General features: G+C 41.2%; 2 protein-coding genes across 7 annotated transcripts in view; both read right to left on the bottom strand.

The window, feature by feature from the left end:
- The window catches only part of Slc11a2 (solute carrier family 11 member 2), a 46,392-nt gene extending 34,645 nt beyond the window's left edge, over positions 1–11,747 (bottom strand). For 2 of the 5 annotated variants that reach the window (XR_002388891.2, XM_004862971.4), the window contains exon 1: positions 9,782–10,313. Coding sequence is in view for 3 of the 5 variants with exons in the window: in XM_004862971.4 (XP_004863028.3) it covers positions 9,782–10,076 (295 nt within the window). In the remaining 2 variants the exon portion in view is untranslated. Of the gene's footprint in view, positions 1–9,781; positions 10,314–10,344; positions 10,521–11,664 lie in introns of those variants that run through there. The other 3 variants (XM_087200145.1, XM_004862972.4, XM_004862973.4) reach the window with 3 other exon arrangements.
- The window catches only part of LOC101725233 (natural resistance-associated macrophage protein 2-like), a 96,020-nt gene continuing 81,301 nt past the window's right edge, over positions 11,139–25,857 (bottom strand). For both annotated transcript variants that reach the window (XM_087200158.1, XM_087200156.1), the window contains one exon: positions 11,139–11,444. The gene's annotated coding sequence lies outside the window, so the exon portion shown is untranslated. The remainder of the gene's footprint in view (positions 11,445–25,857) is intronic.

The raw sequence follows: 25,857 nt of genomic DNA on the forward strand, positions 1-25,857 counted from the left end.
CAAAAACAAGACTAGTCTGCCTCAATGTCACAAGTTTTTTAAGGATAGAGATCTATAATTGTCTTTGTTCTACCTAACAGTGTAAGCTCATAGTTCAGTCTTCTGGGAAGAAAAGAAGAAAGCACTACACTGGTAGTGGAAGGTCACTGTTTCAGTTTCAAATTCCTGAGGAGAGACTTAGCTATATGTTGGTCTCATTCCCTGACACTCTGACAACTGAGGAAGAAATGAATTATCCATGGCCCAGTCCCTCCTGGGCTCTGAAGGAAAGCTGAGGCACCAGGAGGTCCAGGCCTGCTCTGCAGACCGGCACTTCTCTAGGTGCTGTCACAAGCGACCTGTGTGGTAGGGCTGGGAGCAGGGTAGCCCACGTATCCAGCATCATGCTGGTTAAATTCACTTCAGGAGAGCAGGGGATATTAGCAAGCCCATCTGGCCACAGATTACAACACATTCTCTAAACAGCCTTGCCAATAAGGCTAAGTTTTAAAATTTCTATCTGCTATTATCCAATCTATTTCTCAGGTGACTGCAGACCTAAAAGGGAAAGGGTGGTCCTCTATGTATTGACTGATTATGTTCCCCTTCAATATTCACAGTAACCATCCTACTGAAAAAGTGAAAGAGCCTCCCCTCTGCTATCTTTCACTGCTGAAATATGCTTTGTTTCCACTCTCTGTTACTCCTATCTGAACAGTTTCTGCTTTCTTTTTTGGATAGTCTATTTATCAACATATTCTATACCAATCTTATAGAATTCCAGTATCCAGAACTGAAAGGGGCTTTTAGGATTCATAAAACACACCACACCTACCTGCTAATTTGGAAAATCATCTTTCCCCTCCACAGTCACCAATGAATGCCATTATATCACAAGGGGCAACTGGTCATAGCCCTTCTGTCAAGCTTTAAGCCACCAGGTGGCTAAACACAAGCCCAGAGGATCCAAAAAGACTAAATCCAATCCCTCTTTCAGCCTTTCACAAAGCCCTCACCTAGCTGGGATTAATACATTTGGCTTCTCACTTGGATTCCAATCATAGTGCAGTCCCTTGACACCTTTAACTCTTGTTTTAAAAGTAATTCTAGGGCCAGGGATTTAGCTCAGTGGTTCCACCGCCTGCCTCATAAGCACAAGGCCCCAAGTTCGATCCCCAGTACCAAAAGAAAAGTGCTCACTTTGGCAGCAGCACATATACTAAAAGTAATTCTAGTAAGCCAGGATATCAGGTTATCTTAACCCATAATGAATTAGAAACCAAAACTCAGATCCAAGACTATGGTTCTTACAACAAAAGGCGGACTTGGCACACTGAGGAATGAGAAAAACTCAAGAAGCAAACTGGTTAGCTTTGGACCATTTGGTATGAGACACAGAGCCCTTCCTTATACTTCAGTCGGTTCTGAAAACATTTGTACAAGTACAATAACACCCATAACTGAGGAAATTGGGCTGCTTTTATAATGATGGTTGATACCCTGTTTACAAAAGCACAGAAACGGTGCTTAACAGATCAGTAAAGGGCTTCTGAGTGTGAGAAAGAAAAGAGAAAGGGAGGCCCGGGGATGTAGCTCAGTGGCGCTGCGCCTGCCTTGCAAGCACAAGGTCCTGAGTTTGCTCTCCGGTACCAAAAAAAGAAAGAGAGAAAGAGAGAAAGAAAAGAGAAAGGGAGAAAGGGAAAGGAAAAAATGAAGGAAGGAGGAGGAAAAGAGAAAGCACAGACGTGTGTAATGTATTTGTGGGACATTTCTATCCAATACAGCCTTTTAAACATATTTAAGTAACAGACAGGTGAGGTATTAAGTGTGTTTTTCTCTAAGTTTGTGGTCTCAGAAATTTTATCATTTCTTATAACTTTAGACAAAAATATTCCATGAAAAATTTTAAATAGGTATTTGTGGCATTCTAAGTCATCATTCCTATACCAAATACACTCAGAGCCAATAAACCATAAGAAGTCTGGTCTCTGAAATCTCAAAAATGTACTATTCCAAGAAAAAAATTGATTCTGGATTCCAATTTTCTCTTCACAGCTTTTAGTCAACAAACTATAATAAGCTCTACTGTTTGCAACAGCCACAGAACAATACCAGGGTAGAGAACAGAGAGGGTCAGTCATGCTCAGTGTGTGGCACAGTACTCAGGTCCCTATGAAAATGTACACCCCACACTGAAGCAGGTGGTTAGTATCAGACAGTGTTGGTATCCAGGACTACACCACCAGGGTGTTTCAGTCATTCCCCACAGTGAGCAAAAGATCCAGAGTTAGGGCACAAGCAACTAGAATCGATCCAGTAGTACCTTTTATGATTAATCCTGCTTCCATATTCCAGCCTCCCCCCAGTGTCACCTTCTCGAAAGCCTAGTGTTTTCTCCTATCAAACAGCAATCAACAACAGTAAAACAATGGCATTCACAATTTAACATGACTACTTTATCCATTCTTCGTCAACAGTTGTGAAAAGAGGCTGGGTGTGGAGCACACATGTGTAATCCCAGTACTCAGGAGGTTAAGACAAGAGGATTGCCAGTTTAAGACCAGGCCTGGACTATATACGAGATCCTGTCTCAAATCCCTCTCCACAAGCTCTGTTCCCCAAAAAGTTGTGCTGTATGACATTTTCAAAACAAAAATTCCAATAACATTTTTTCTAAAATTTCAAAAGTCTGCATGTCCTTTGATCAAGTAATTCCACTCCTAGGACTGAACCTTAAAGTTTCACACAAGGGAACATATACAAGGATATTTCCCACAGCATTGTTTATACTATCAAGAATCAGAAAGAAAAAAAAAACCCCTGGATATTAGTAAGGAATTGGTTGATCACATCGTGCACATTTCCTGGACAGAATACCAAGCAGTCATTGTAAGTAAGGTACCTCTATAGTACTGACAAGAAATGATCTCTAAGATACGTTGTCAAGTAAAAACCCTAACCTATTAAACACTATGCTATTGCTATAGCACAAAGAAAAGGGGCGGCAGGGACACCCAAATACACACGCAGACTATGTCCTCCACAGGATACAGCAAAAAGTGGCCATAACGGCTGTGCCTCAGAAAAGAGAGCAGGGGAACAAAAACAAGGTCAAGTGAAGGGAAGACTTCTTACTGAATATATGTTGTATACTTTGTTATACTTTTTAAAAAGTTTAAACCCAGCATGGTGGTACTGTTGCTCATGAGACTCAGGGAGTTCAAGGGCAGCCTGGGGAACATAGCAAGACCTTGTTTCAAAAAAAGAGAAAAAAAAGGAAGAAAGTAAGAAAAAGAGAAATACATGTATTATTGACTAACTGACCAAACCCAGGACCCAGTGCATGCCATGCATATGCTTTACCACTGAGCCTCATCCTTAACCCCTAGTTTTTTTCTTTTTTTGGTACCAGGGATCAATCTCGGGACCTTGTACTTGCGAGGCAGCCAGTGGAACCACTGACCTAAATCCCTGGCCCAATCCCTAGTTTTTGTTAAAAAATTTTAAAGCTCATGTGGATTTTCTCAGACAAACAGTGTAGGGCTGTTCGGTTGAACTCTCTGATAAAACTTCTGCAGTGTATAACTGAAGATGTGCAACTGTCTACCTGGCAGGCACTTACTGCCTTTAGCTTATGAGTAGTTTGTCTTCGAGCGCAGAGAGCCACTATAATTACGAAATCATGATTTCAGAGATTCACCCGAATACAAAGAACAAAAGCCTTTTCAGGGAAGCATTTTCTAGCTCCCTAATTTGGGCTCAGAAGCCCTTCCCTCAGCTCCCTCTAGGAACTCTGTTTACTACCACTATCTTATTCTTAACATGTGGTCTTGAAAACACCTATGTCTTGATACTATTCTTGCAACTCTTCTGGAAATTTGAAACTCTAAGAAAACTAAAGTTATCCTAAAAAATGTATACTAGCTATAATAAATTCTAACGTGTAACTGACAGTACTTCTGTGTCTTCTTAGCATTTAGAAGAACCACTGAAAAAACAAACTGGATAACTAAAACCTGTTTTAGTAACTGTCCCCAAGAACATATGGAATACTAAATATTAAAACGCGTACAACTTAATCACCCTCTCATGGTTAAAAAAATAATCTCAATTTTTAAAAAATGTGTTTTCTCAGGCCAGGGATTTAGCTCTGTAGTTCCGGCATCTGCCTCGAAAGCACAAGGTCCGGAGTTCGATCCTCAGTACCAAAAAAACAAAAGTGTTAATCAAAAAATGTGTTTTCTTATAAAATTTCCCTATAGAGAGAAATGTTAGTTAAATCCATTTCACTGATTTTTACAGCTGGAATGGTCTCCCTAAAATTAATTAGAAGGTTTAGAGAAGAATATTTTTTAACGTAGTCCTTTAGTCTTTTCCCTTATTTCCCTTACTTCCCCCACTAAAATAAAATCAAATACAGCATTAAATAGAAAAAGAATTTTCATAAAAGCAACCAAAAAAAAAAAAACAAAAACCAGATAAATAAAAGCAACCCCCCCCAAAAGGAATTTGCACAGAAGCAACAGGAATGTTTAAAACTAAATGGCAAAGCCACCTCCTCCCCTTGATGCTTTCCTCAGACTCTGTTCAGTGCCAGAGACAAGCTTGTGACAAAGTAGAATCTACCAGATGCACACAGGTCAAGGCTGTAACAAGTGATATAAATGTTTATTAGAGAACAAAGAATTCAAATTTTTTAAAAATTCATTTGCTTTAAAGAAAATGTAAAGATTTCCAGATCCTGACAAAACCTTCTTTCTACAGGTCTACTTGCAGGTTAATGTACTTGGCAGACCTACTGAACCATCACTATTAATCCAACATCTATGTTGTACAAGATGTTTTTTGTGAAGGTAGGCTTGTCATTTGAATGAATGGGAATCAACAAAACTCTTTAAAATATTCAAGTAGATCTAACAGAGCTAATTATTTACTGAACCCTAAATATTTTAATAAGAAAAATATTACTAGTCTCCCCTTCCCCTTTTTTGTAGTACTAAGGACTGAACCCAGGGCTTTGACCATGATAAATACACATTCTACAACTTAGCTACATAGTCAGCCCATCTCTTTTTTTAATGACAAACTATTATTTCCTCTATTTTTCCATTCTAGATCAATGAAGAAACATCATGTTCTGAGTCTTTCCATCAAAGATATCCATTGGATGAGTTCCAGAACTCAACCTGCTCCCACTGAGGGTAACAGAAAAGAAACATTTTGGTAAATGCTCATGATAATAAAGGTTATTCTTGAGGATGTGAATTTTGGAATTATTTTTTTAAAGTTAGAATACGTTTATCCGATTTTTTCTCTTACTTAAATGAACATGAGAGCTAGGAATGTGGCTCACTGGTAGAGCGCTTATCTAGCATGTGCAAGGTCCTAGGTTCCATCTCTAAGACTGAAAAACAAAAAGGAAAATGAAAAAAAAAAGAACCTGATACAAAATGAAAGGATGAAAAAAGGACAGGTTGAAGACTGACTGTATCTACCTCATGACAAAAGAAGCAAAGTGAAAAGCCTGTCTAGTAAGTGTCAGTTTAAGGGAAAGGCCTCAAAACTCTTATTTACTCTATCCAAGTGGGTAACATTAGTATGTCTTCAACTGACAGCCACACAACACACCCAGTTCTAACCTACAACAGAGCTGCTACGATACAGTGTGCTTAACAAGAATCAAGGCTCTCTCTTTATGTTATCTCAAAACTGGAGACATTTAACATGGCTTAACAGAGGACCACAATTTCAATTCAACACCAAGTTTACTGGTTCTCTCCTCAGTCAGACTTCTGAGTTTGAGGTTCAAAGAAAAAAACCTGTCATTTGAAACCATCTAAAGATAAAGAGGAAGAGAGGAGGAAGGCAAGGGAAGGAGAAAAAAGAGAGAGAGAGAGGGAGGAAGGGAGGGAGGGAGGGAGAGAGAGAGAGAGGGAGAGAAGGAGGATGTTGAGAAGCAAGAAGAGGAGAAAGGGAATAAGAAACGGTGAGGAGGAGTACAGCTGATAATGAAGCCAGCTGCCTGGGTGTCAAATGTGATAAGAATATGGAGAAATGTAGCCAGGCTGTCAAGAAGTGCTGATATTTTAGACAAAAATATCATTCAACAACCAGAGACTCCAGGATGGAAGGGACGCGTACTGCTAAACAGAAATCTTCTTTTTCTCTGCTCAGTGCCACTTGCTTATGTTTGTTTCAGGGCCACTAAAATCTTACTTCCAGTGCCTATAGCTTGGTCTCTGTTGCTCCCAACTGTCACAGTAAGAGCTTGCTGAAAACATCTTGTAACAAGAGCTTTACAGCACTGTGTTTCACTTTGGGAGACAAACGTGGACTCTGGGTCTGACACCTCTATCCTAGAATACAACCACCAGCTCTGTGAACAATTTCACATACCTCTCTCCACTAGAAAGGAAGATCCTCTGTTAAAAATGTCTATACCAGGCTGGGGATATAGCTCAGTGATGGAACACTTGCTTAGGCTATCCTAGGCCCTGGATTGGATCTGCAGTGGCACCAAAAAAAGTCTCTACCTATTTTTTTGCCTCAGAAAAGAAATTCTTGCAAATGGGAAGGGGTCTAACAGATGGAAAGAGTGGGGAGGGCAGGGATGTAAAAAAAATTAAAATGTGTTATATACATGTACCAACTCCTCACAATGAATGTAATCATTATGTTCTATAAATATATACTAGTAAAAATTTTGAAAAAGAAAAAATTTTTTCCTGTACATTTGTTAAGTAGCTTTCCTCTGGCAAATATGAAGAGTGATTACAACTGGATTACATTCAATCCATGTGTCTAATGACAGATATTGGCTCCCAAATGTAGATTGACCCTAAAGTTTTAAGTACATATTTTCCTCAATGTTTCATAAAGAAAAATTACATGTAAAGACAAATAACACATATTACAAGATTTTCTAGCCTCATATATGCCTCCTTCTGCTCTTTGGCATCTAATATTTAATAATTAACTTGTAGCCTTTTTTTATTATCAAGTTTTAACAAATATCAGATTACTAGAGATGAGACCACAACAAACAAACAAGAACCGCACACAACATGACCTACCAGCGGTGAGCAGAGCACAAGAACAAGACTGAGAATCCTAATTTCCAAATCTATGTCTGGAAATTTTGGTCCTGACACTAAAAAATGCAAATTACTAGGACCTTAAGGGAAAGAGGAGTTACATAGTAAACATTTTTTGGTCATTTCTGGCCAACTATTTTATATTCCATTCTGATTTCATTAAAAAACATTTTTTCTTTTTTTAAAAAAAAATATACTTTACAATACATGTATGTTGTTTTACTCTTTCCAGGCTGCCTAGAGGATTCCTCTATGTGTTTTCAGGTCCCAATTAATGTCAATTGTTCAATAAACATTTGTTAAATTATGAAAAGAATAAATGATGGTGGCCCACACGTGTAGTGTCAGGTACTCTGAAGGAGAGAATGCGGCGGGAGGATGAGGGTGGAGGTCTGCTTGTGCCCATGACTTGGAAACCAACTGGGGCAATACAGTGAGACCCAACCTTTAAACAAAGAAAAACCCCAGACTCCAGTATGATGAGGAACACCTATAAGCCCAGCACTCTGGGAGGCTGAAGCAGGAGAATCACAAGTTCAAACTCAGCCTGGTCAACCTAGCAAGACCCTGTCTCAAAATAAAATTTTAAAAGGGGCGAGTGTAGCTCAGTGTATAGGATATGGGTTTAATCTCCAGTACCAAAAAGTAAAGAACATTATAATTAAAAATATTCTAAATGCCCCTCGTCAATAAGACAAGAGACTAGGCCAGTGGTAGAAAACCTGCATTCCACAGCAAGTTGTTTGTATCACACTGAAAGCTCTACAAGGTTCACCACCACTGTCTAGGTCTTCTAACTCCTTATATTCTGCCCTTTCAAATGTCCTGGACTCCTTTTTCAAAATATTTTATTCAAACCACAGAGATGATAATAATGACATCATTGGGGCCACAACCTTCCCTTCAGCTTCAAACACTCAACACCTTAGAGGCATCACTCCCTTCCTCATTCAAGCACACGTTGTAGAGAGCTTTCAAAAGCATTTTCCTCCACTCTCTCCAGGCCAACAGCCAATTTTCAAGCCTAAAGAACTGCTACTCTGTGATAGTCCAAAGCTAAATAACTAAACTTACACCATCTGTACTTCAGCCAAATCTGGGGGGCACGCTGTTGCAGCAAATGGTACTCTCTTTCAGAAAGTCAGCTTCTTCTTTTGTGATCACTTCCTAATAATACCACAGTGGCTTCTTTGCAAAGGAAGAATGGGAAGACAAAACAGTCTTCCACTGGAGTCACCCAGACAGCACCGGGAGAAACTGAGAGGGATTTTTCAAGCCCATAGAAAGGGAATCAACTGTCCACAGACAATTATATATATGGGGAGGGTGACGAGACAAAAAATAAAGATGTTGGATTCAGCAGCAGACACCCAACCTCTTTGGGCTGAGTGTCAAACCACACAGATCCTGCTTTGCGGACACCGGTCTTTAACCTTCACTTCCCCGAGTCAAAAATGAACCAAAGCTGCTTACGAGCTCTGGAGAGTAATGCGAGGGACCACACTGATTTCCTAGCAGAAGGAACATTAGATTCCTACCAAGCTTCCCTATTCCTCAACGGGAAGTGCTGCCAGGCTGCTCAGAAATTCCCCCTTCTGAGTCCCACAGCCATTCGGGAAACATGACAAACCAACGATGCTGCAATCATAGCCTTTTTGGTACTGTGTCCAAACTAAACTGCCCAAGCCAAGTAGGACTGGAAATGAAGTATCCCCCAATGAAAAAAGAGAGCCAACGTGGTTCTCAGGTTTCACTTACCCACACAGCTCAGAGGGAATGAATGACTTAGCATAAGGATACTTTGCAACCTTATTTAATAAAACACCCAGCAGAAAGCCTCTAGGCACACGTAATTACACTGCACCTTCAGGTCAAGTGAATGATGTGATAAAACACAGGCCTGCACGCTCACTGGCAATAGGCTAAGGACTTCTGAGCAAGGGATAAGTAATAAGGTCATAATCCTGCAGTTCTGAATTTCTAGGGGGAAAGAAGGCCAGCGAAGGTAATAGTAATCAAACTGCTACATACTGGAAACTATTCCAGGCACTCTACATATTTTATCTAAAACTCACCAACAGCCTTGTAAGACTGGTATCATCAATCCCATTTTAAGTATGTGGAACAAAGAACAAAGAGGCTAAGCAACTTGCAGGAAGGTTTACACAGCCAAGAAGTGATGCAAACTGGTCAGGCTTCAGATGCCACAGAATTCAAGGTAAGCATAGCTTCCCTGGGTTTCACCAACATTCTCTCAAATCATGGCCAGCGCAAGTCCCCAGAAGCCCAGCTCTCCTTCCGTATGCTTGCTTTTGCTTTCCACCTCAAAGAGATGTCACACCCTGTAACTCACAATACCGCTTTGAAAGCAGTGATCACTATGAGAATACTGTGTCTTCATTTTACATGGAGGAAACTCAAACCAGGGCTCAATTTCTCTCCAACAGTGCTCTTCGAAATAGCCTGAAGTATGAGGTAGGGGATTCGGAAGAACCAAAAAGGTAAGGAATGCAAAGGTGGGATATCAAAAAGTTTAGACGAAAGCTTTAAAAGTAGAAACATATTGGGCCAGCGATTTAGCTCAGTGGTTCCGCCGCTCGCCTTGCAGGCGCAAGGATCCGAGTTTGATCCCTGGTACCAAAACAAACAAACAAACAAAAGTAGAAACATATGAAACCCAAGGGTCGGCGGGTACGTAACCCACTTACGTATCTTTGGCAATGTGTCCCTACACAAATACCCTTCTCCCGAAGCCTGGTACGCAGAGGGACCCTGGGAGCTGCACACACTGTCCTGCCCTGGCCCTTCCCTGAAAGGCGCTCTCGGGGGCCGGCTGGGACGTCCACGGGCGTTTTGGTGCAGCGGGCGGCAGGAGAATGGATCCGGCTCCCGGGTTCTGCCAAGAAAGACGTGGCGAGAGACCTTGTCCCCTGCCGCGGCGTCACTGCGTTTCTGCGCACCCTCGACAAAGAGTCCTGACAGGTCCAGCTCGGGCTGGGCCATTTTTCCCAGGCCACGAGGGGAAAGGGGCGAGGCCCCGTGGCCCCAGAGTCCACTCCAGTCCCCAGTTCCCCGCGCCCTCCTCTCGGTCTTCCTTTGAATAAAGCGGCTCCATCCGCCCCCTCGACCGAGCCGGGTGCCTCAGGCCCTCTCTATCCGCACCTCCCTGAGCAGCCCCGCAGGGCGAGTCGAACCCACACTGGCCCTGAGACGGCCCGGGCCGCCACGCGCCCCTCTCGTTCTCCGCGAGCGCAGCGCCGTGGCCGCTGACCTCGCCTTCCCCCGGGCTCACCGACTCCGGAATCGCCTGACACGCAGTCCTGGGGTCGAGGACTCCATAGCAAGGCGCCAGGGCCGGCGCCGCGAGCCAAGCCCCTGCCCGCCAGTGATTGGCCGACAGGACGAGGGCCGTACATCGCTATTGGTAGGTTCACTACAGCTATCAGAGTGCGTGGCAACCCAGCGGATACCGAGGCTCCGCCCATCTAGAGAGGGGAGGAGGGAAGGCGGGGAGGCGGGGACGCGGGGAGGCGGGGACGCGGGGAGGCGGGGAGGCGGGGAGGCGGGGACGCGGCGGGGCGGGACGGGGCGGGCACTGGAGCCGCAGAGGAGCTCGCAGACCTAGAATGCGCTTGAACCTAGAACTTGTTTTCCGTGAGCAACCTGGAGGCTCGCAGCTTCCTGTTACTGACAGTCAAGCCCTTCTTCTGGAGACCTGACTGTACCAGGTATAGCTCCACCTTATCAGAAAGTATAGCCACCCAACAGGACCGTTTCCTTTCCGTCCTAGAGCCACATCATAGTATCTGTTGCCCCACCAACAGCAGCTCCCCACCCCTGGGAGGAACGGCGAAACTTCAGCCAGTGCAGCCAGTCCGACTGCATCAGGCGTCTTACTCCAAGCCTCATAGTGAAGGTTTTCCTCCATTCCACCTAGCTCTGCCTCCTTTCTCCCCATCTTACCCTTACTTACCCGAAACCAATCCCACTCCATCCCCAGCCGCAATCCCCCCCCCCATTTCACTGGAGATGACTGGGGAGAATAAAGGGCCCAACAAATCACCCTAATTTTCGAAAGTGTCTTTAATAGCTATTAAAAATAATCTTAGACTCCCCTACCAGGTACACCATTAAAGATAACCAACCTCCTTTCTTCATGAAAAAATAAATAGCTAGGAGAAAATCTTACTAGGTTATCAAGAGTCCAAGATGAGAGAAAAAGGAGAGTGAACCGCAAAAAGGAAAATATCCCAGTAGAGTGCAAAGCAGAAACAAACTCAGAGACCAAAAGCAAGCAAACAAAAACAAAACAGAACTAGGGCAAGGATCATCTTCTTCCTCACTCAGGCTGGTTTCCATGTGGAATGTCTCCTGGAGAAGAAAGAAATTGCACAAATTAGTTTTGAGCATCACTCTACAGCAAAATCTGCAGTTTTGGAAAGGCTTGACGAAGTTCCTCCAGACAGAACCTTGCCTTGGGAACCTCTGCTGCATCTGGAAAATAAAAAGGCCAGAGCTGTTCTTGTCACCCTTCCATGTACTCTTAGCTGGGTAGCTTCCTCGGGCTGCTCTGTCCTTGCTGGCTCCTTACTTAGTTCACAGTGTGGAGCTGCCTCCTTCTTAGGCTGCTTTTTCTTCATGGTGCAGAACAGGTCTGACTTTTCCCAGGGCCTCCTTCCCACTATTTATGCAGGTGCGCCTCCCTGGTTAATAAGGACACTTGAGGCTGTTCTAGGCAATCCAGCCTTGGTAAAGACTGGTGGGGAATTTAGAGAGGCAAACCACACCCTCCAAAGCATAATCAAATTTCATCTTTGACCTGCCAAGAAAAGGGAAACATTCTATATCTGCCACTCCTAGGTATTAACAACTAATTGAGCTAAAACTTTCATTCTAAGATTTCATTTCTGTGCCACTTGGCAGGCACTGGAGCTGGGGGTGCTGGTAGATAAAAGGGGTGGAGTAAGAGTAAAGGCTTTCCTTTTGGATGCCGCTCCCCGGGAGTGAAGCTGGCTCAGGTGTTTGTACCGGACTGCTTGTGCATTAGGACTCTGCTCCTGTGGACAAGGGGTGAAGCTGATTAACCCAGTGCCTGACAGTCCACATGTATTTTCCCCATAGTACGTGCAGTACTGATGCAATTACAAGGAGTCTCAAAGTGTAGGCAAAAATACTGTCACGTCTATCCCTTGGTATCTGAAGGAGCCGCTGGCATCAGCCTGGTCAGTCAGTGATCTGTGGGCAGAAAACAAAGTCGGGCAAATGGAGGGCTGGATGCCTGATGGAAAAGAAATGGAACAGAAAAAATCCTGAGACTGCAAAAAAGAAATCCAGGGCAATCCAAGAATTTTTCAGTCTGAGAGGTGGGAAGCTGACAGAATGGGGAAAATTTACCACAGGGAAATGATTTACAAGACAAAGCCAGGAAGGAGAAGCATTGGAATGGGGGTGGCATACAAAGGAGAAGACAGTGACTGCTTTATAGGTAACAAGAGTTTTCTGATAATTTTAAAGAAATCTCCTCGGCCAGGGATTTAGCTCAGTGGTTCCACTGCCTGCCTCCCAAGCGCAAGATCCCGAGTTCGATCTCTGGTACCAAAAAAAAAAAAAAAAGAAATCTCCTCAGTACCATAAAAACACAGTATCTTAGAATGAAAAAGAAAGAAAAGAAATAATAAATTCAAATTAGTGAAAATACACTTCCAGGTAAGTGACTCTGGTTCCTGTATAGAAACGACCATCATAGCAATAGAAGGGTTTGTGAGTGTTCTGTCCAGGATCCGAGATGACAGTCTCTTTTCCTGGGGGTTCACTCAAGCCCTCAAAGTCGTACCATTATAACGCCATCTGTCTCCTATCTTTTTTCTATATCGGACAAGTTTCTAAGGCAGGGTTGCCTCTGCAGACTGGGACCGGGACAATAGTTCCTCTTCAGGGGAGAATGGAAGTACTGAAATCATCCATGAACTAAATAAAATCTTTCAGAGAAAAGGCTTGAGTTTATGAATTGAAAAAGAATAGGACTGGGGATGTAGCTCTGGTAGAGACCCTGCTTCTCATGTGTGAGGCCCTGGTTTGATCCCTAGTACTACAAATAAAATGAAAATAGGAATGGATTTTAAAATGAAACTCTACCAAACTCCATTGTTTCCTTTAGTCAGCTGTTTTTCACAACATAGCACTCCGCTCTTACAGGCCCCCAGATAGCCCCCAATTCTCATTTCTAGTAACTGACAATATTAACTGAATTCTTATTATGTGCACACATTTTATTTAACACTTCACAAACATGCATTAACACTCACAATCAACTCATGAGACAGGAACTGTTATTATCTTCATTTTGCAAAATAGGAATCAGAGGCTTGAAGGGTTAAGTAATTTGCCTAAGGACACAAAGCTATTTGGCCAGCAAAGCCACACCTTGGACCCAGATCTATTAGTTCCAGTTGAGCCAGTACTCAACTACCACACAATACCACCTCTGTCTTCTACACTCAGAATGATTCCCTCCTCTGTAGCTCAAAGACTCTATTTCATAAAATCCTATTAATGTAAATTCACTAATCATTAAGCATGACAGTAATAGCAACGCATCTCTGCAGATGTCTATATGTATGGGTGTCATGTTAATGCCTGCTTATCATGTGTCATTTATTTAGTTAATTATTTATTTAGTTATTTTTCAGTACTGGGGATTTATTTAGTTATTTTTCAGTATTGGGGATTGAACCCAGTACTGGATTTGAGATATTGGTGGTGCACACTTGTAATCTCAGCTCTCCAGAGGCTGAGACAGGAGAATTGCTACAAGTTCAAGGCTAGCCTAGCTACATAGTGACTTCAAGGCTAGCCTGGAATCTATAGTGAAACCCTGTCTCAAAAATGAAATGAAAGAAAATTTTGAGACAAGGTCTTGCTAAGTCACTAAATTGCCCAGGCTGGGTTTCAATTTATGATCCTCCTACCTCAACCTTCCGGAGTGCTGGGATTATAGGCATGTGCTACTACACCTGGGTTTTGTTTTTTGTCTTTTTTTTTTAGTACTGGAGATTGAACTCAGGCCTCATGCATGTTAATTTAAGCAAGCAATCTACCACTGAACTATATCCCCAGCCTGTATGTCTTTTATTTACAAAGAGGTTCTGCAGTCCATGCTTTCTTTCCATTCTTCTTTCCCATTCTCTAACTTTTTCTCATGTTTTTGTTTGATCTAAAACAATTGCCTGAAATTACTTCCTATAGCTCTTTCCCTTTTTTACCTGGAAAACTCCTTTTTCTTTAAGGTTCTCTTAAAATACCCCATCACGCCTCAAATGAATGAGCACACATGCAAACATTCCACAGCAAACATTCCATTCTCTGCAAATAAAAGGCTACTCTCAGTAAATAGGATACATGGCCATAAAGAAAATTTAGGACGGAGTATACAATCTCCCCAGCTCTGAAGAGCCCACTGTTATCTGCACACCCTCAGACACTCAATCATAAACATTCCATTCCAGATTATAGCCCCCTTTTCAAGCCCCATAGAAACTCAATTTGTCTCCCAGCTAGCTGCTGACCCCATGTCAGCCCATGCACACACGGATTAAATAAATTTGGCTCTTCCCAGCTAGCTGCTGAAATCTGCCCCTGATTTCAGTCCCTGTTCACAACTGCACAGGAATAAAGCTTTTTGTCACACAAAGCTTGTGTCCGAGCAGCCTCTCACATACCTTTTATAACACCCACCACTGTGACTGTCCCAGGCACGATTCATTACACCCATACTGTAGTCTGTGTGCTACCCAAACATTTCTTACCCTGATCAAGCACTTTAATTCATTCTGTATTATTTTCTGAGAAATAGTATGTAACCAGCTCAGGCTGGGTGGCACTGGTACAAACACAAATAAGAACAGATCCTTATAGCAATTACTGTTCTTGTGCTTTCTTTTTTTTCCCCCACCCCCATTAAGTTTATTGGTACATTTTAGGTATAAAATACATTTACATACATCATTGGGATCTTGTACCATTACATGAGTATCTTGGTTGTTATGTTTTTCCCCTTCCTCTGCCCTCCCTTCACCTCCTCCACCCTTCCCTATTTGCAAAGATTTTGTTTCCATTTTTTTCCTTTTCTCATATTTTTTCTTTTCCCTTCTTTCCTTTCCCCTACCCCTCCCACTTCTCCTGCTCCTTTAGACCTTTACTACCTATTACACAATATCAATTATACATTTTTAAAATTAAAATATCAAGACCTAGGAGACATTACCACAGATTTTACAGAATTTAAAAGGATATAGAAAGCATATTTCAAAAATCTGTTTTGAAATAAATTTGACAGCCTCAAAGAAGTACCTTGGAAGACAAATGAATGAAACTAACTCTAGAGGAAATATAAAATTTGAATAGCACCTATTAAAGAAAGCATATTCCTAGCTTGAAAACCTACCTATATGACAACAGCAGGCTCATATACATTTTAACTGATAAATTATATCAAACATTGAAAGAAAAAAGAAGGAACACTTCTCCCCTCATTTTAGGAAATAAACATTGTGCTAATCCTAAAACTGGACAAAGATAATAGGAGAAAAAAGTATGAACATAGATAGAAATTTGTTTAACAAAACAAACTATTAGGTGCGGGGGATTTAGCTCAGTGATTCTGCCGCCTACCTTTCAAGCGCAAGGACCAGAGTTCGATCCCCAGTACCAAAAAAAAACCCACCAAACTATTAGAAGTCAGATCTGGCAGTATGTAGAAAGTGGTTTTGTTATAGGGATGGCAGTGTTGGTTCAGCATTGGAAGATCCACCCCCAAAAGTCATCATTTTAACAGAGGAAAGGAAAAAGCCATGTGATCCTGTCACTAGTTGGAGAAAAAGTATTGGACTAAATTCCACAGCTGTTAATGGTAAAAGCTATCAGGAGCCTAGAAGTAGAACAGAACCTTCTCAACAGATTAAAGACATGTACTCCATACTTCCAGCGAAAATGCCTTATATGAATGGAGAAGATACAATGCTTTCTCCTTAAGGTGGGGAACAAGGGCAGATATGCTTACTCTTCATCTGTCCATTAAACTTTGAAACCTAGGCCCCACCAAAATAGTCCGGCAATAAAATGACACAATTAGGATAGGATTGGCAAGGTAGAAACAAAATCTTTATATGTAGATAAAATGATCATCTACAGAGAAAATACTAAAAAATCTCTAGAAGCCCCTAGAACTTGTACTTGAATTTAGCAGGATTAGAAAACACAAGGTATATATAAAAATTCAGGTCTATGTATACTTGCTAAAAAATGAAGAATTGGATATTGAAATTTAAGTTATGTAGGAATACAGAGGACCTAGAAAAGTAAAAAGAAAAAGAAAAAAAAACAGTGATGGTGATATGGAAAAGTTTTAGCTAACTTAATAGATTGAATATTAAGGTAATTGTAGAAACAACATAAGTACTGTGTTCTCTTAAGATTTGCTTTTCCCATAACTCCTTGTTTAAGCTGAGGATTATCTGACTCTAACAGGTAACTTCATAATCTAACAAAGTTACCATGTCAGGGTGAATTTACAATGTATATGGCCTATCTTGTGTCTGTGACTTGTAAATAGGAACTGGAATTGTATTTACATATCAAAGACCACTAGGGATGAGATAATGGCTAAAAAGGATACAAAAAGGGAAATGCTGAACAAAGCCCACCTCCCCCCATACTGACCAGACTGGTTTCTGGCCTTCCCGCTGGCTATTGAGAAGAAATTTTATTATTTTATCCAAATTCTGTGTTTCTGTGTATTTCTTTCTGAGATTTCTGTAACATTGGATGACATTTAGTACCTAATTTTAAGAATTTTTCTAAAGCTACAGTAATCAAGGCAGTGTTGGTGTAAGGAAAGACATATAGATTATTGGAATAAAACAGAGAATCTAGAAATAGAACCACACATACATGGTCCCCTGAGTTTTGAAAGATTATTTAACATTAGCATTTTATAGAATATAAACTCAATTCAAGAGCCGAGGAAGAGATAGTGTTTTTAGCAAATGGCCCTAGAACACCTGGTATCCGTATATAAAAAATTAACCTCAACCCTTTTTTTTCCATACATGAAAATAACTTGAGGGGATCTATGAACCTAAATAAGAAAGGCTAAAAGTATAAAACTTTAAGAAGAAATTATAAGGGAAAATATTTATGAATTCAGGGTAGGCAAGAACTACCTAGGATACAAAAGACATGATGTATAAAAGAAAAAAATTGATAAGTGAGATTCCATCAAAATTTAGAACTTTAAATGACATCATTAAAATGAAAAGTAGTCCTTAAACAGACCATATTTACAATGCATATAACCTATGACCAGAATATATAAAGAATTCTTAGAGCTCATTAATAGACAACCCAATTAAAAATTAGACACAAGAAGATGATAAATAGCCAGTACAGCACAAGGAAAGGTGTGCAACACTAGAATCAGAAAAATACTAATCAGTACAATAACAAGATTGAATTATACACTCATTAGGGAGATGAAGTTCAAAGTTTTAAAAGCCTTGTCATGACTTTTTCTTTTTGTTGGATTCTCCCCCTTTGCGTTTAATATGTCATGCCCAATGGATTCATTCTGCTGGGTTTCCTGGGGTTGTGATCCTCATTGTCTTTTCCTAGGATATTGTCTAAAATTTTTTGGAGTTTCTGCTGGTTTGGTATTCCTAAGGTGCTCTTTATCATGAAAGTATCTTATTTCTCCATCAGTTTTGGAAGATAGTTTTGCAGGGTACATCAATCTGGGTTGGAGGCTGTTTTCCTTTAGGGCTTGAAACACATCACTCCAAGCTCTTCTTGCCTTGAGGGTTTGCATTGAGAGGTCTGCTGTGATTCTGATGAGCTTTCCTTTGTATGTGATTTGTTTCTTTTCTCTCACTGCTTGTAGAATTTTGTTCTTCTGTTGGGTTTCTGGAATCCTAACTATTATATGCCTATGTGTAGATTTTTTTTGATTAAGGCTAGCTGGAGTCCTATATGCCCCACTTATCTGTATGTCAAGTTCTTTTCCCCTGCTTGGGAAGTTTTCTGCCGTCACTTCTGTGAAGTTTTTTTATGTCATCTGCACTGTCTCCTCTTTCTTCATTGACTCCAATCAGACTTATGTTATTCTTCTTTGCATTGTCTAGCAGCTGCTGGATTGATTTCTTGTGTTCCCTTACAATTTTAAAGCAATTTTTCTTTTCCTCCTCACTAATTGCAATCTTATCTTCTGTATCTGAAATTCTGTCCTCACATTGGTTCATTCTGCTGTGCAGACTTTCAATGGAGTTTTTAATCTCCTGGAAATCTGTTTGCATCTGTTTTATGGATTCCATTTGTTTCCTATGTTGGGATTCCATCATGTTCCTCAGATCCTCTATTTTTTTTTATCTGTGTCCTCTCTAGATTTATGAATCATGTCTTGCACTATGACCACAATCTTTGCTGTTATCTGAGAAATTATTTCAGATTTCACTTTTTTCAGATCCTCTTTTGTTACCAGTTCAGGGAGTCTAGGTAGTTGAGTATCAGAGTGTTCCATCTCGTTTCCCTTTGGGGTTGCTGTAGGTGATCTGGAAGTCTGTTTTTGAGGTTTGTTTACATGTCTTCTCATTTCCACGGGTGGCAGGGGTTGCTTCTGTCACCCACGCAGCTCACATTCTCTGCCCTAGGAGTGTGGTATGGTGTCTGGGGAACCTGCTCCCGGGAGCTGGGACTGGCTCATCTTCTCTGCCCTAGGAGCGTGGAATCTGTGCTTTCTTCTTACATTAAATTGTGAGCTTCTCAATGGAGGAGGTTATCGTATCTTCACATCTTTTGCTAGCAAAAGCCAGGTGTATAGGGGGCATTCTGTAAATGTATTATCTCATTTTTTATGTTATGGTTCCTGGGCAATAAAGAATAATAACATGTCTCTTTATGTACTTATTTCCAAAATTGTGTATTATCTATGCTAAAAATATCCCTCTGTTAACTCTGTTAGCTTCCTAAGTTATTCCTTTGATAAACACTGCAATCCAGGGCCCAGGAACCCCTTCAAGAATGAAGGACTTACCACCCCAGCTGTTTGGAGTAAGAATGCTGCTGTGGATGGCCCTAGAATATCGGGCCACACACCCTTCCCAAGCACCCCATATCCAGTATCTGATTCACATGGGAATGTAAACACTCGTCCCAGTCTCCCCAACTGGAAATATATTTGAAGGTTGTTTAAACCTTCATCATATCACAGTTCTACTTCTCCTGCCCAGTTTTATTTCCTTCATTTCCCTCAGTACTGATCCGAAGATCACTTCTTAATACATGTCCTTCTGCTGTCTCAGAGTTGGCTTCTCTTGTTACTTCTTCCAGTAACTTGAAATCAAAGTTGCTGAAGAATAATCTGTACTCACTCTCCTTCTCACCCCTTGTTGATTTCTCTACCCTTTGTGGTCTCCTCTGGAAATTCCTCTTATTGGCTATCTTGAGATCATCATTGACCATCTACAGTGAGAACCAACTCTTTCTTCATTTCCATTTCTGAAATGTTAAACTACTCCTCTTCCACCTCTGTCTTTGGGTTCTATCCTATTGTGCTTTCTGGGCAGTTCACCTCTTTGAATTGTTCTTCCTGTAAGTCCTTCAATTGCTACTTCTCCTTCTCTTCTTTCTTAAATGTAGGCATTCCTGAGGTTCAGCCCTTAGTCCTCTTCTAATTTTTCACAATCTCTCTGCAACTTCAGTGTAGTAATACTGGGGACAAGCCCAAGATTAAAGACATTCATGGGACAAGGTGAAATAGGGGAAAGAATAAGCTCTCAATGTAAAACTTCACTTGAAGTACAAGTCTAGCCAGCTGAGAAACTGGGAAAGCTATTAAATCTTTGTGTTTCATTTCTACATCTGAAGTGAGCCTAACACCAGTCTCATGGAGAAGTTTTTAGTGTCCAAATGCACTAATGACTTTGATTGCCTCCTCTCTTTTACATGTGGTACCTGTGATGGAACATTCTTGCTCTGTCTATTCTTCACCTGGCCAAATTCTTACTCTGTAGTCTCACTGTAGATATTCCTTCTAACAGAGAGCCTCTCATGACCCCATATCAGGGTGAAGTTTGTCCTTCACATTGTCCCACAAACCTGTACTGAACCCTGCCCTTCGCAAAGTGCTGTCCCCCTGAATTGCTTTTGCTCATGAGTTGTCTGTGTCCCTCATGGAAGATGAGGTCTTGGTCCTGTTCACTATTACATCCATAGCGAGGCCTCTAAGTCTGGCAGCTTCCCTTCCCAACCATGGCTCTGTGTCACTTTCTTCACAGTGACTCCAATGTCACTCTATAGCTACTTTCCCTGAGCTCCAACTACCTGTTGTGATTACTTTCTAATATTTTCTCCCTGGATGTCCAACTAGAAGTCAACACTGGCATGTCACAGACCATCTTCCTCTCCACCCAAACCAGCAGGCTCTTATACATTTCCTATGTTCTCCACATCTGGGACTTCAAGCCTACAAATCCTCATAGACTTCTCATGTTCCCTCACATAAAATAATGTTAATTACCAAGAACTTCTATGTTTGGTTTTCCATTCCTATTTCTGTTGCTACCCCTGCTTAGGCTTCCATTACTCTTTACATTTGCAGTGCCCCTCTGATCAATCTTCACTTGGCAACTGTCAGTGGTTCCTTATTACCTACAGAGTAAAGGAGAAGGAAAGCAAAGTAAGCTCATGTTGATTGTCTGCTTCCTGCCATTATGAAGGGTATTTTACACATACTATGACATTTAAATACAGAACTTACTCTTCGCTGACATTTAAGTTTCCCCATCTGATAGTTCCAGCCTTCTTTCAACTTCTCTACCATGCAATCCCTTTGTTCTAGTTGAGTTTCTCATCCCCTGTATCCTGGACACACCCTGGGCTTCCTTCACCCTGTGCTCCTGCTATTATCTCTACCCACACTTCCAGCACTTGAACACTTCCTGTTCAGTGTTCAAGACCTGAGTCAAGAGCCACCTGCTGCTTAAATCCTGTCCTGAATCTCATAGGATGTAACCTCTCTGCTCTTGTATCTTTGTGCAAATTTTTCTCTCATTATTTGTTTTATTAAATATGAGTTTATTCTGTTTTTATTCTACTACATTGTAAACTTCATGAAAATATCTGTTGTATCAGACACCTCTGGCCAGTATTAGCAGGCTATAGTGGCACAAGCTTCTTGCCCTTCCATAATTCTGCTGTGTTATATTGGAAGTAGTCCAACCAGCTAAGTTCACTTCCAACCAAGGTCAACTCCACTCCAGCTAAATTCCTCCCTTCTGAATTAACCATTTGTTCTCTTCAGCAAAGATATGCTTGTGCCCACATTCTGCAGTCCTGCCTGCTTGATACTTGTTATCAACATGTGTCCCAAGGCCTGCCCAGTTTCCCGCCTTCCCACACTTGTAATGAATGAACACTGGATGTCTTGGGAGTTCTTTGTCTTTGCTGCCCAGAGCAGCTTAGATCAGCCCAAGACTCCATTTCTCTCAAGTCTCTGTCTCTGTGTTTCTTTTAATCCCCACTTTCCTATCTCTCAGACATCATACTGGCTTGCAGGAGGCCAGGTCCACTGCAGGGTCTCTGGCAACTCCCATTACCCTTTCCCTATAATCTGGGTATTATTTTTTATGTCATTTCTTCACCTCACAATATACATAGTGTATCATTAGCACTCAAGAAATATTTGTGATATTAAACTTTAGCTTGGCTTTGACTTTACATATACATGACCTAGAACAATCCTTTTTAAAACAAGTCTCAACCCATTATTGGACTGTAAAATTATGTTATGGGCTAGAGGTGTGGCTCAGTGGTGAAGCATTTGCCAGCATTCTGGAGGCCCTGGGTTCAATTCCCAGCACCACAAAAAACAAAATGAATTATGTGGGTTGCAACCAGGCTTTAAAAAAAAAGATAGTGGAAAATATTAGGGAATGTCACAAATACTAGGGTAGGTATTGTTTTGTGAGACTTTAATAATAATATATTTATATGGTCTTAATAATATATGTATGTGTATATGTCTTATTGTATCCGTCCAAAAGGTGGGAAAATGCCACTATAATACATATGCATTATTTTAGTCAGCTAAGTACAAATCCTTGATGAGAGAAAGCCAGTGTGGCCATTGGTGTCACCTCATCATCAGGGAAAGCCATCCCCCGAACTAAGCCTCACTCCTTCCAGCAAGCTGCCATAGAAACTGAAGGGGAGATTTCAGGCAAACGGCCAGCAAATGAGCTTCAGGAAAATGAGCTTCTCTTCCATTGAGAGAGAAATAAAATTCATGAAGAACTATAGAAATACTTAAGAAAGCAGCTGTGGAGCTATAGAATAGATCTTGGATTTAGAGCCAAAAGACCTACATTAGAGTTTTTGGTTTGCTATTTATTAGAGGTATGATGTTGGATAAATAGCTTGATGTCTAGCAGCTTCACTTTAACCAACAAAAAGAATAACTATCCAGTGCCACACATAACTTGTTAAAAATTAAGGGATAAATATATACAAGATGATTTTGTAAGCTATAAAAATGTTTATAAGTTGAGGTAAAAACCTAGGTCAAGTGAAAATTGGCATAGTGTGTGATATACAGTGATGTGTGCAACAGGTGAGAGTTTTGTTTTGCTTTTTAAGTGCTAGTGAAAGAAGCCCAATTTAAACTGGTTGTGCTTAAAGGGAACTGAATCACTCACATGACTAGGAAACCCAGTGGTACAGTGAGCTTTGGGCAGAGTTGAATCTGGGGATAGAGAGAATGTCCTCAAGCCACCTGTCTGTTTCCTTCTGACCCTCAGCCTTTGGTCTCTGCTTTAAAACTAGCATGATTTTATTGTCAGACAGGTCTCCTTGCATGATGGAACATAAGCTACCATCTGCTGTAGGCTGGCTTGATCATTGGAGACAGCAGGGGAAGAGTATTTCTTTTTCTACAGGTTTAGCAAAAATCCCAGGAGTGCTCTGTTTGATATCTTGCTTGGGTCATAAACCAAGACCCTTACCAAAAGCAATGGCTAGGGCAACCTGGGACACAAGCTGACCTTAGAAGTCAGGGTGGGTCTGTCCTACCTGAGTCACCTGGGCCAAAACAGAGGTTGGCAAGGGAGATTTAAGGGGTAGAGTCAAAGAGGCACACTGGCTGCCCGATTGTGAAAACGGTTAGTTACAAAGACTTGGAGTCTAGGACATTATTCATCTTGCTAGTAGTGTCTTTGGTTTAATTTCATCAAATGCCATTAGAATATAAACACCCAAATGCAATTTTTTTCCTTTCTTTTTTTGGTGATAGGGTCTTGCTATGTAGTTTAAGCTGGCCTTGAACTTGCTACAGTCCTCCTGCCTTAGCCCCTCAAGTGCCAGGATTATAGGTCTTTATTTTTTTATTCCTTTAGCAAATAATCAATAGTAAATTGAGGATCTACTATGTTGCCAGGCAGTAGACTAGGCACTGGGATATAGCAATGATCAAAACCTACAATGTTCCTGCTCTCAGAGAACTTACATTTTTCAGTGGAGACAGATAATTTTTAAAACTCAATAAATAAATATATATAGGGGAGTAGTAACTTCTATTTTAAAAAGAAATTTTAAAAGAAAAATAAAGAATATCAAGAGGTAGAAGTGGAGACAAACACCATTTTAAAAGGCCTGGTTAAGAAAACCTCACTCAGTGATTTAGAAGCATAAATCTTACAGAAGTAAGAAAGCAAGTTATACAGCCAGGCATGGTAGTGGATGCCTGTAATCCTAGCACTCTGGAGGCTGAGCCAGGAAGATCACCAACCTGGGCTACACAGTGAATTCAAGATCAGACTGAATTACATAGTGAGACCCAGTCTCAAAAAAAAAAAAAAGCAAGTCATGTGACTATTGGAAAGGATTTGCAGCCAGAGGGAGCAGTAAGTACAAAAACTCTGGAGCAACACATGTGCTCTATTAGCATATATATATTTGACTTTGACTTGAACATGTCATCCTTTATTTTCCTACATTGAAACAATAATTTTATTGACAATGATATCAAAGTGCAAACTCCTTGAAGTCTTTTTAGGATAGTGGTGTAGATCAGCAGGGCCTTGGGTTCAATCTCCAGAACTGAAAAAAAAACCACCCTTGAAGTCTTTCTAATATTGATTCAGCTGCTTATAGATCTTGCTGAATGTGCAAAGGTCCCCAGATTCAGTGTACTTCAAAGCAGGGGCTTCCTTGCTCCTGTAGGAACCAAATGCAGGAGCAGCTATGTACATGGCTCAAACAGAACGCTGGGTGAAGCTCCCACAGTGAACACTGGTGGCAGGGCTCCCAGCTGGCCTTGCCAAAGCTGGCTGAGGAGACCGTCCTTCAAAGGCTTTTCTTAACTCTGTCCTTTTACTCTAATTACTGTGGACGTGCCTGGCAGCACTGAGTAGCTTCCAAGGGTGGTTCCTGCTGATCCTGGGTAAAGGTCCCCTTATTCAGAGCCAAGGACTCAAAGTAAAAAAATCTTCTGATCTCAAACCTTAGCAAAGATTATGTTTCCTGGAAGAGGAAAAACTTGAGGTGGGGCACCTTTGTAGACTGTGGGAGGGGGTGGGAGAAGTCAGAAGGCATGAGACCCACCCTCCTTAATTGATCGGTGACAGTTTCCCTGAACTTGGAACCCCTATAGCCGATCCCTACTGGGCACTATTCTTCACCCAGCGATGCTCTTAACCTCGAATTGCACTGACTTCTGAAGTGTTTGATGTTCATTCTTCACCGTCTACAGTAGTTTTAGATTGGTCTCCCGTTTTTATTGTCATAGGACATACCCTTTTTGTATCTGTTTTAATTTTCATAGAGTATAAATCCTGAGATCAACAATATGTTCTTAAGGTATCTCAGTGCCTACCTTAATTGCCCACTACATGCAGATGTTGATAATGCCTTTTTGATGAAGATTATGACTGCGATTACCAAACTCAAAGGCTATTTCTTGTAATTTGGAATATCCCCCCTGGATGTGCTAACCTCCACTCTTACAAGCTTCTCTCACACAGTGTTGCCTGGAACTCACCTGGAATTTTTCAGTTTGGTGGTCAAAGGATTTAGGTCCTAAACTTGGATTCACCAACAACTTCTATGTAACTCTATGCTTCAATTCCATAATCTTCTAGTGCAAGATAGAAAATGTGCACAGAGCTTGAGGTTAGGGAAGAGTGGTAAAATAAGAAGGCAAGTATGAAGGGGCCTTAAATGCAGCACATAAAGGTCCTATTACAAGGCTATGCGGCCTGCCTCTCAGGCCTTTTGAGACACTCCATTTTCATCCCTAAAGAATGATCCTTTTTAATTGGGTGTGGTGGCATATGCCTGTAATCCCAGCACAAAGGAATCTGAGGCAGGAGGATCACAAGTTTGAGTCTAACCTAGGCAACTTAGCAATTTAAATATCTTGAAATAAAAAATAAAAAGGGCTGGGGATGCAGCTGAGTGCAAGGCCCTAGTTTCAAGTAGTACTGGGGAAAAAAGTGACTGGTGATTTAGCTCAGTGGAAAATTGCTTACCTAGCATATTCTAGGCTGTAGGTTCAATCCTCAGCACTACAAAAAAACCTATAAATTTAAAAAATTGACTATAGCAAATATTAAAACTTTCTACCTAAAAGATATCTTCAGTTTAAATTCCAGCACTCAGAGAGCTAAGGTGGAAGGGTCGCCATGAGTTGAGGCCAGTGTGAACTATGGAGCGAGTTTAAGGCCAGAACTACATAGCAAGA

The sequence above is a fragment of the Heterocephalus glaber genome, unplaced genomic scaffold (genome assembly GCF_053883595.1).
Source record: "Heterocephalus glaber isolate CG9 unplaced genomic scaffold, H.glaber_assembly_v1.0 deba00001733, whole genome shotgun sequence".
NCBI lineage: Eukaryota > Metazoa > Chordata > Mammalia > Rodentia > Bathyergidae > Heterocephalus > Heterocephalus glaber.